Source organism: Brassica napus, chromosome C2 (genome assembly GCF_020379485.1).
Source record: "Brassica napus cultivar Da-Ae chromosome C2, Da-Ae, whole genome shotgun sequence".
Classification (NCBI taxonomy): Eukaryota; Viridiplantae; Streptophyta; class Magnoliopsida; order Brassicales; family Brassicaceae; genus Brassica; species Brassica napus.
Genome location: NC_063445.1, coordinates 11,472,062 through 11,482,899, shown reverse-complemented (window position 1 = coordinate 11,482,899; position 10,838 = coordinate 11,472,062). Strand labels below are relative to the sequence as shown.

Here is a 10,838-nt window from a genome sequence, read left to right as displayed (position 1 = left end):
TAAGGCCGTAGAAAAAAATTATAGCTAAAGTCACTTGCTACAACCCAACCAATCACCATATCTAGAATTTTTGTTTCTTTGTTGTGTTCATATTTCATTTTTTCTGAGATGCAGATTTTAATTGTGGCGAGTGCATGAGTTGATATTACGATAATCATCGTATATTTCGGTTCTGTTGTAGATAAATACCAATGTTTAGAGATAATGCTTATCAGTTTGTTAAGGCCGACCTATGTGATGTATATATACTCTTATTTGTGTACATTAATAAAACAAGTTTGCAAGTTAAAGTTCGATATCCACTTCTACATGGTATCAGAGCTAATCAATATTCAGTAACGTTTCCTAGTTTCGAGTTGTTGTTGCCGTTTGGTTTTCGTCGGTGACGATGGCAGGTGATGATGTTAAAGACGGTCTAACGTCGAGTTCTGTGGTCAAAACTGTTGAAAAAGCAGAGGTGTCTGCTGTAACGCCGTATACTCATCACACCGATAATCCTGGTGCTATGATAACTCCGGCCATGTTGAACAGAGAAAACTACAACCTTTGGGCAAACGAGATGTTGAATGCACTCCAAGCCAAGAGGAAGGTGGGGTTTGTTAACGGAACGGTGAAGAAACCATCGAGTGATAGTTCCGATTATGAAAATTGGGTTGCAACGAACTCAATGGTGATAGGTTGGATACGGTCATCAATTTGATGCTAAAGTAAAGTCTTCAGTTACGTTTGTTTCCGAGGTAAGTCAGCTGTGGTATGGTCTTAAACAGCGCTTATCTGTTGGAAACAAAGACAGAATACATCAAATAAAGGCGCAACTAGCGGCTTGTAGGCAAGAAGGACAGTCTGTTCTAGAGTACTATGGTCGTCTGAGTACTCTGTGGGAAGAGTTGGCTGTCTACAGACCTTTGTCGATGTGTATGTGTGGAGTTGCAGAAGAGATCAGACAGAAGCGTGACGATGACAAAGTCCATCATTTGATCATGGGACGCTTGATTTATCTTGTTCACACTAGACCAGAGTTGAGCTACTCTGTACACAAATTGTCACAGTTCATGAAGAAGCCTCGACAGGATCATTGGCAAGCTGCTCTTCGTGTTGTACATTTTCTTAAAGGGACACTTAGGCAGGGTATTATGCTCAGTTCGTCGGGTGACCTATCGTTGACAGTGTTTTGCGACTCAGACTAGTCGGCGTGTCCTCTCACTAGACGGTCTCTCAGTGCCTTTGTGGTAATGCTTGGTGATTCTCCTATCTCTTGGAAGACCAAGAAGCAGAAAATAGTGTCTCACTCTTCTGTTGAAGCTGAGTATCGTTCTATGGCAGCTGCTTTGCGTGAGGTTAAGTGGCTTCGCAAGTTGTTGAAGGGGCTGGATGTTAAACAACATGCTACGCGTTTCTACTGTGATAGTAAATCTGCCATACACATAGCTTCTAATGCCGTCTTTCATGACGTACGAAACACATTGAGAATGATTGTCATGCTGTCCATGATACGGTTCAAAAAGGTTTGATCAAACTGTATCACACTCGAACTCAAGATCAGGTTGCAAATATTCTTACGAAGGCATTGGGACGAGCACAATTTTTTCATTTGTTGTCCAAGTTGGGCATTCATGATCTTCATGTACCAACGTGAAGGGGAGTATTACGACAATCATTGTATATTCCGGTTCTCACTACAAGAAAACGTGGGAGTAACGACTACGATTTACGACTACATATGTGTAGTCGTAAATTACCTTTGACTTTACGTATACATTACGACTATCTGAAAGTTCGTCGTAATTTAGACGTAACTTTGTTACTAATTGTTCTCGTCGTAAATTGGTCATAAATTAACTTCGCGTTTACGACTACACTTTCAAGTGGTCGTAAAGTAGTCGTAAATATGCGACTAAGTAACATCGAAGATCTACCATCTGATTAACGACCAATTTACGAGGAATGCAGTTGCACATTTCGGTTAAGTTATTATCAAACGTAAATTCAGTGTAACATTGTTACCTACCAAAATTGAAATTTCCCTATAAATATGATCTTCTCCCTCATCCTTAAGATGCATAAAAATAAAACGAGAAAGAGTAAAAAAAAATTGCGTGGAAATATCTATGAGCTTCGGAGTTGAATGTATGCGCATAAAGATTCAAGCAGAAGAGTAACATCAGAATTTCTCAACGGAGCAGAGATGTTCATGTACCACACCGGACAGACGTCTCTCACACTAGAAACATTTAAAATGTTTTGTCTCTGTCGTAAATGCAACAGTACCAAGTTTGCTGCTAGTGAAACGGTTTGGAAACATATAGTAAATAGAGGATTTACTCCATATTACTATATCTGGTTTAACCACGGAGAAGCTGATAATAGGAATGAAGCTAGAAGTAGTAATCAGGTTGAAAATGTTCGTAACAGAGAAGAACCACATTTACCTTCTGAAAGTTGTAACCTTCAAGAGGATCATATGGTAGATCATGATAGGATGCATGATATGGTTACAAATGCATTTCGTGAAACAAGATCAGTAATAGAGGAGGTTGAAAATGTAGAGGGGCCTAATTTGGATGCAAAAAGATTTTATGAAATGCTAGCTAGCAGCTAATGAGCCAATTTATGAAGGTTGTAGAAAAGGTCTTTCTAAATTATCATTGGCAGCTAGGATGATGAATATCAAAACTGATCATAACTTACCTGAAGTTTGTATGGATGCATGGGCTCAGTTGTTTAAAGAGTATTTGCCCGAAGATAATTAGTGTGTTGAATCTTATTATTAGATTCAGAAACTGGTTCATAGCCTTGGTTTACCTTCGGAGATGATTGATGTGTGTATAGACAACTGTATGATATACTGGGGAGAACATGCAGAATTGTTAGAGTGTAAATTTTGCAAGAAGCCACGATATAAACCTCAAGGACGTGGGCGGAATAGGGTGTCGTACCAGCGGATGTGGTACTTACCTATCAAGGATATATTGAAGAGATTATATCAATCTGAAAAGACGGCAGCAGCGATGAGATGACATGCAGAACATACTTAGAAGGAAGGCGAGATCAATCATCCCTCTGATGCAAAAGCGTGGAAACACTTGAATTCGGTGTACCCTGATTTTGCAAGCAACCCCTGTAGAACCTAAATTCTACACAAAGTATTTGATAGTGATCAGGGTTGATCTAGGGAAGATAAATGATGTGGGCAACAATATCTTTAAAACACAACGATGTTAAATAGTTTCCGGTAGGCGAAAATAGACTTTATTGATAACTGGGATCTAATACAATAAGTTGAACTAGATCGATTGATACAAACAAGTTCGATAAAGAAGGAATCTAAAAATGGGAAGACAATAAGATCGATGTGAATGTAAAGCTCTCTCTAGGGTTTTGAACGTGTCATCTTCCTTGTTTCTTCTCCTTCCTTTATAGCGAATCGACTCCGAGATCTCCGTGGTAGCTCCGCGATCTCAGCTTCTTGTTGCGCGATCTTTGTGGCTCCTTTCTCGAGCTTGATTCTGGTTGTGGGCCTTGGCATGTCACGGCCCATGTCTTTGATCGTGGCCCATTTCGGTTTTGACCAAAATTGGGTCCAACATTTGTCCCCCATCCTTTTTTGATTTGATCGAAAAGGAAAAAGGGGCTATGGATTTTGTGGTTAGATGGTTGAAATCGTTCGGGTTCACTTTTAATGATCGTTTTCGAAAAGAGCCGTTTGTCGGCGCGTTTTCTTTTATTATTATTTTAATCGGTAACGACTACTTTAGTCGACGCCTTAGGTTATAATTGTCTTTCTCGATAGCGATGATAGAGCCGTTAAGGAGGCTTATATATACGTAGGAGGCTTTCTTTCAGCCTTATCTCCGTTTCCTATTTCAGCTCTCTTTCTCCCTTGCTCTAAAATCTTTCTATTCGAGATCAAGATGTGTTCGTCTTTCAATTTTCCTCGTAAAACTACTGCCGCGGACGATCTCGAGAACCTTTACGAGGTTTATGGGGTTGATCGTTCCGTTGTTCTTGATTTGGCCAGCGCGGATGAGACCCCTGAAACCGTGAGAGAGGGATACTACGGAGCCTATCTTTCCTTTTTCCACTCTTGCGGTCTTATCTTCCCGATTCCGGAAGCAATACTTGATATCTTGGCGAAGCTTGGGTTATCCCTCTCTCAGCTTCTCCCAAATTTTCTCAGGCATCTTGTTGCCTTTCTGGTTAAGGCTAGGGAGGAGGGTCTCGCTTTTGGTCTTAGCGAGTTTCGTCAGTTCGTTCTGGTGAAGCGAAACAATCAGACCCCTGGGACTTTCCTTGTTTCTCCTCGTCCAGGTCGTCACGTCATAGAGGATATTCCTTATCGAGAAGAGAAGTGGCGCGAACAGTTCTTCGTTTTCCGGATGGATCAAGCATCTATGGGTGACTTTGATTTCTCCCGGCTCTCTCAGCGTTGGGCCGAAAATATCGGTTAGTTTCTATCTCGCCTATACGTTTAGGGTTTTCGGGATCGAAGACTAAAATTTTTGTTTTATTTTGCTTAATGTAGTTTCTGCTGGAAGTTCCTCGATGTCGGATGAGATTCGTGGTATGATGAAAATCCTTCGGAGAGGTTGCTCGAATTGGTCCACTTTTGACCAAAATCGGAAAACCAATTTGCAAGAAAGTTTTAGAAGAAATTGGAGTTTTTTTGAACAATGCTCGTATGAATAGAATGCATTGAGATATACTGTTTTGGTGATATTCATTTTGATTTGTGATCATGATTATAGAGTAATGTGACAAAAAGTTTAAAATAATACATTTAATGGATGAAATCATATATTTTAATATATTTTGTTTGATATTAATTTGATTAGTGATCATAGTTATAGCAGTGTGATGGTATATTTTTTTATCAAGTCGTAAAAATGGTATAGTAAATACAAAGGTAAAAAAATGTTTCCCAGGAATTATCTCGATCAGGTAGAAAAAAATAGAGTTGCATGGTCTTACCACATGATCGTCAAAACTAATCTATATTATGGTAAATGTAAACACTTGGCACTGACAGTAATAATTTAATTTACTTCATGATCCTGTCAACGTCGCACACGACATAATTCACGGTTAAACATGATTTATTTTCTAAACACCGTTTTTTAGACAAAACAATCTCGGTGCTGAATTCAATGATCATTATCATCACGAAGGAGTGAGTTAAGAAATGATTTAAAAAAAAAAAAGCTGAGTTTTTGTTTCCAGCTAATATTTACTAATTCACACTACACTATTCGCTGAGACCTTACAATTTTTTTTTTTTTGGTAAAAAGAGACCTTAAAATTTTGTTCGCATGAATGATACTGGGCCATATTTCCAACTCAGTTAATGGCAAGAATATGGACTGTTTTTGCCTTGCCAGTGGGGACTGGCAAAGCTCCTTTAATCGAGAAGTCTGAGGACGAGGTCGGGCATTCTCGAGAGGTTGCAGGGGCTTCTTCTGCTCAGGACAAGTTTTCGGATCGGTTAAATAGACAGCTCGTGAGGAGGCCGTCGTTCCGAACTTCCGGGTCTGCATCAAGGAGTCGAGCTTCAGGAAAGTCCCGTTTAATCTCAATCCATGATTCCGACGATGACGATGTTTCAGAAGAAAGTCAGCCTCCTGCTTCGTTGAGTCCTGGTATGGATGAGGAGACCGTCGCGGTGATTCGTAAACGTCGTCGATCATCGGAGGGGTCTTTGCCCAGTCCATCTCGTCCTAGGTTTGTCCCGGAGGGAGATGGTTCTTCATTTGCGATTCAGAGCGATCTGATTTCCCTCGCTGGTCGTATGAGGTCCGCGGGTTGCCGTCTTCCGTCTCTTGCTTCGTCAGTTGAGAAGGAGGCCTACGCCAAGGTTGCTGTGGCGAACTCTAAGGTTCGTTTCTCGTTTATCTTTTTTCAAGAAATCACTTCGTAGTATTTGCTTACCTCGATTTCTTTTCAGGTTATGGAGGCTTTCAATGAATATGTCGTGATGATGGAAGATCATGTCGCGGCTTCCAGGAATGATAAGGAAATCAAAAGCATTGGCTCTGAGAACAAGAGGCTTTCAAAATAGCTTGAAGCCACCAAGCGAGAGGGGAAGGAGGATGCTGAGAAGATCGAAGCTTTAACTGAAGACTGGAAGAGAGTTCATCTGGCAAATAAGGCTCTCGAATCTTGGATGGTCGCTAAACTGGCAATAATTACCGAAGTTGAGAGGGATCGGGATGTTCGTCGAGCTTCCCGTATTGCTCGTTGCGACACTGCAGCCAAGTATCGGGAGATCCTTGAATCCTTGAAAGATAGGTGGGCGAGCAAGAAAAATGAAATATCTGCTGAGATTCAACTACAGGAGGTGGTCGCGAATATCGATCTCTTGATCGAGCTCAACGATGGAGGCTTGACTGTGGACGCAGAACTTGCTCGTTTGAAGGAAATGGAAAGAGAATGCGTGGATCGTCTCGCGTCGGCTGCGGTGCCTAATTGGTCGATTTCTGAACTCGATCTTCCTCAAAGCTCAGATGATTCTGTGGATCAAATCGGGGGGCCGTCTGTCCCCGATGACTCCGTTTCTAGTTAGCTTTTTTCTTTTTTATTTAATGTCTTTGGATATTCGCTGATCTTTGATCTCGATATTTTGAATTTTTTTCGATGGATAAGTATATAATTTCAGAATATCCCAGTTTCCTTATCTTTCGAGATTTTTTCACTCGTGTTGTTGAGATATTGCGAGGTCTCAATCTTTATAAAGCCTTTAGCTTCGTTCGGGAACTTATCGTAGTATTTCGTTCAATCTCGTTTTTACTTGCTAAATAACATGACTTCGAGAATATCTAACTCTTGTGATTCTGACAGGGTGCGAACTCGAACTGGTGTTGCCAATGCGGAACGCATTCGATTCGGAGACGTGAGCGACGCACTCACAGAGGTTCTGCGTGAGGAGACTCGACTTCCGCGGTCCTCGTCCCAAGGGACCAAAGATCCTGAAGGTGAGGCATCTATTGCTCGCGTTAAGTCGAGCAGTCCAACGGGTTCGGAGGGGCGTGATCATCCTCCAAAGAAAGCTAAGACGAATGGTTCGGATCGTTGTCTTGTTGTCCCGAATGATACGGTTGTTGCCAAGCTGTTTCATTGGCAGTTCTCGCATTCCAAGGACTGCCCTATTACTGAGGATCCAGACAGTGTTGCTCATTTGGTGAGGCATTTCAAGCCCATCGGATGTCCGCTTCCTTCTCTGCGTAACATGACGGAGCGCGAAGCCTATGTAAAGATGGCCGTGGCCCACGCTAAGGTGATTCTTTTTGAAACATGATCTTTGTGGAATCTTTGGTTCGTTTTATCTTTATTGATCTGCTGTGTTTCAAGCTATGGAAGCTAACAATGAGTTCGTGGTGACTTTAGAAAAACGCCTACAGGACATTCCACGTTCTGACGAACTTAACGAAATAAAGAAGGTTGTTCGTGAGCTAAAACTCGGTCTTAAGATGGCTCAAGATCGGGAGCGTGCCAACCCCGCCTAACTGGCTGTCGCCCAAAAGCTGGGGATTCATGCTGCTACGCTCGAAGCTCGTCTGCGGGTTGTGAGCAACGAAAGGAGATCAACCCTTGAGCAAATTTCTGTTCTGGAGGCGAAGGTTGAATCTTCTGCCAACAAGTTTGCTGATGACCTTCGCCGTGCGATCTATGATGCCAAGAAGATTATGGTGGACAGCTATCTGGAAGTGTTGGTTTCTCTGAAGGAAAAATGGGAACAAAAGAAGGCGGCGGCTGATAGTGAGGCTCGTCTTCGGGAAGTTGTGGCCAACATAGATCTCTTGAAAGAGATTATGAACAACAATCTCCTGGCTTTGGATGAGTTGTTGCGGCTTCAAGCAAAGGAGGTCGAGCTCGGATCCGAAGTTGATGTGATGGCGACCTCGGATTTCTCTATCGGGAAGCTCAACCTGCCTCAGATTTTGGAAGATCTGCCTGAGGACTTCTTTGCTAAGGTTCCTTCTGCAGCGGACGGAGCGGCGAAGTGCTCGGATGACCGGTTTGAGGACGGTGAATTTGGCATCGAAGAATAGATTTTTAGAAAAATTTTCTTTTGTTTTTTTTTTCTTTTGTTACTTTATTAATATTCGGTTTCTTTTAATAAAGAAGGGATCATGGGTCCCGATTTGTTTGTCGCCACTTTATGTTTTGTGCGAGGCCGACCTTTTGGGGGCATGTGTCGATTTCTGTAAATATTCTTATCGACAGTTTCGATGTAACAAAAGATTTTGTTTATTAGTTTTATCGCGCTTGTTGGTGGAGTTGGTCGCGACCGAGGACTTGATCGGGGTCTTGGTTTTTGGTCAACTCTGAATTTTATGCGATTTCCTGATAGGAGAAATTTTGTTGTGCTCGAACGTCTAGGGATTGTATTTGCTGAGATGTTGGATTATGTTTCGTTACAAATTAGTGAAAAAAAAACAGCCTTTGATATTATCGAGCTGCTGTTCCTCGGGTGTTGCGGTGTGTCTACTTTGAGTTCTGTTGGTGGGAGGAGACTGAACTCGTGTCGTGAGTTGCCTATGTACCCTCGTCGAGGGATCAAGTCATAACGTAGTTCGATTATTTCCCTGAGGACAGGGTCGGTTGTTCGATTGTTCGTGTACGTAGATACGTCTGTTGTTAGCTTTGGTTGTGATTAAGGTTGTTGTTCGATGTCCTTAAAGCTTGCGAGGTAGCATGTCCTGGAGTTCTTCTGGCTTCCTCTGATTGTTTCGACTCCTTTTGACGTTGGGAACTTCAGGCATTGGTGATATGTCGAAGGAACTGCCTTCATGCTGTATAACCAAGGTCTACCAAGGATTGCATTAAATGGAGCTGAACGGTCTATCACGATGAATTCTACGATTTTTCTGACTTCTCCGGCGGTAACCGCGGGCCCGAATGATCCGAGAGAGTAGGGCGTCTCTCCTGTGAAGCCAATGAGAGGAGTTCGCTCTTGTTTTAGGAGTGCTTTGGTGAATCCTATTTTCTTAAATTCTTCGTAGAAGAGGACGTCGGCCGAGCTTCCGGTGTCGATCATTACTCGGGATAGTTCCCAGCCACCGACTTTGATTCGTATCACGAGAGCGTCGTCGTGTGGTTTATCGAGGTCTGCGGTTTCATTTTCGTTGAAGGTGATTTCGTGATCAGGACCTGTTAAGGGTTATCTACTTCCTACATTGTTCTCAGCTCTCCTCTGGTATGCTTTGATTGAGTTGAATGTGTTGCAGAACTTCGAGCCTCCATAAATGAAATCGATCTGTTTCCTACCCTCGTTGTGGGCCGGGAAGTTCTATCTCTTAATCAGTGCTGGTTGGTAATGTCTCTGCCCCCCCCCAGACAGATTGCGGTTGATGGTTTGCAATCTGTATTTTTTCTTAATCGGTTTCTCCAAGAGCTCGCGAATTTTGTTCATTTTATTATTTTGCTTGAAGTTAGGAAACCTCATGCTAGGAGGCCTTGTGTTTGGGTTGTACTTCATGACTTGGGGAGGAGGGGTGTCCTCGTCGGTTTTTTTCTAGTGTGCGGATTGCTACCGAGATCTCGAAACGGATTTTTCCTTCGGTTTGGCTCTTGGTTTCGTCGGTTGAGTTGCTGTGTTGCCCCCATGAAATCATGTCGACCCTTTTCTTTGGTGCCGGATGTGGAGAGCTCGGTGATTCTTGCTTGATTTCCCTACCTCGTTTTTTCGTTGGGGCTTTTGCTTTTCGATTGGATTTTGGAGCATTGGCTCGTCTTCTTCTTCGGCTTCTTCGTTAGTTTTCTTATTTTCGTTTTGGTTGCGAAGTGCGGCTCGGCATTCCTCGGTCGAGTGGCCTTTGCGGTCGTGGAAGGCGCAGTATTTACTGAGGTCGTATGTCGAAGACTTCTGCGGCGAGTTATTTATTGAGTAGGAGTGTTGTCCCTTGGTGGTTGGTTCTTTGGGAGTCGCCGGCTTTTTGATTACATTATTCTTGTTCGCACTGTACTGTTCCTTTAATGCTGTGACCTCCTCTTCGTGGGTGGCGAGGTACGAGGTTCTGTGTAAGGCGTCATCTAATGACACAGGTGTTCGAACCGCTAGTTCTTCCCTAAACTTCGATGAGAACCAAACGCCATGCTTTAATGCTGCTAGGGCGACGACCTCGTTTGGGTGTGAAATTTTGGCCTTTATTTCTCGAAACTTGTTTATGTAGGTTGGTTCGAAAGGTGCTTGTTTGAGATTCCAAAGGTCTGCTTCGGTGACTTTTGTTTCTATGAAGACTGAGTATTGTTTTAGGAACGTAGACACCAACTGGGTGAAGTTGTCGATAGAGTTTTCTTCTAATCCAGCGAACCATTCTAATGCGGCTCCGGTGAGGTTTTTGGCGAAGAAACGACAGTACCCTGCTTCTTTTTCGTCGTCGGTGAGATGTGCCCATGATACTGCTAGGCGGAAGGCTCGCACATGGGCTTTTGGGTCTGTGCTTCCAGCGTATTCGGGGAATTTCAGTTTCCCGACATGATGTAGTCTTACGCTGGCGATTCTGTTTGTAAGTGGGGTCCTTCTCGTTTCTTCGATGACCATATCAATGTCGGGGCCAGAGCTCGTCGCCATGTGTACAATTGTGTGTATTCTTTTGAGCTCGGCGTCGTTCCTTTCAATATAATTCTGGAAGGTTCCGGTGTCGCTCGGGGTTCCCAGATCTTCCTTTTGGGGGTCGATATTGATGGGACCGCGGGGATCTTGTCTCCGAGTTTGTTCTGTTAAGTTGTCGAGCCCTACATGACGGACGGTCCTTGCTGCGGATGAAGTTTGATTCTCAGGGATGGAAAGGTTTGGTGGTGAGATTCTCATCCTCTGCTCCCCTTGCCTCTCTGTTGATCCA

The 10,838-nt window shown here is 43.1% G+C and overlaps 2 protein-coding genes across 2 annotated transcripts; one reads left to right on the top strand and one right to left on the bottom strand.

Moving 5' to 3' along the window:
* The first annotated feature begins 388 nt into the window (after positions 1–388).
* LOC125582184 lies at positions 389–1,187 on the top strand. Its single transcript, XM_048748741.1, has 2 exons — positions 389–670; positions 768–1,187. Exons 1-2 carry the CDS (start codon positions 389–391, stop codon positions 1,185–1,187), a joined length of 702 nt encoding a protein of 233 aa, XP_048604698.1.
* Positions 1,188–9,604: 8,417 nt separating this feature from the next.
* LOC125582183 lies at positions 9,605–10,567 on the bottom strand. Its single transcript, XM_048748740.1, has one exon. The coding sequence runs from the start codon at positions 10,565–10,567 to the stop codon at positions 9,605–9,607; it is 963 nt and encodes a 320-aa protein (XP_048604697.1).
* Positions 10,568–10,838: the final 271 nt, after the last annotated feature.

Bases quoted from the DNA above. Each gene is read 5' to 3' on its own strand.
- LOC125582184 (XM_048748741.1), top strand. From the start codon at position 389: ATGGCAGGTGATGATGTTAAAGACGGTCTAACGTCGAGTTCTGTGGTC. The intron at 671-767 runs GTGATAGGTTGG...GGTCTTAAACAG, and splicing joins GGGTTGCAACGAACTCAATG to CGCTTATCTGTTGGAAACAA.
- LOC125582183 (XM_048748740.1), bottom strand. From the start codon at position 10,567: ATGGCGACGAGCTCTGGCCCCGACATTGATATGGTCATCGAAGAAACG.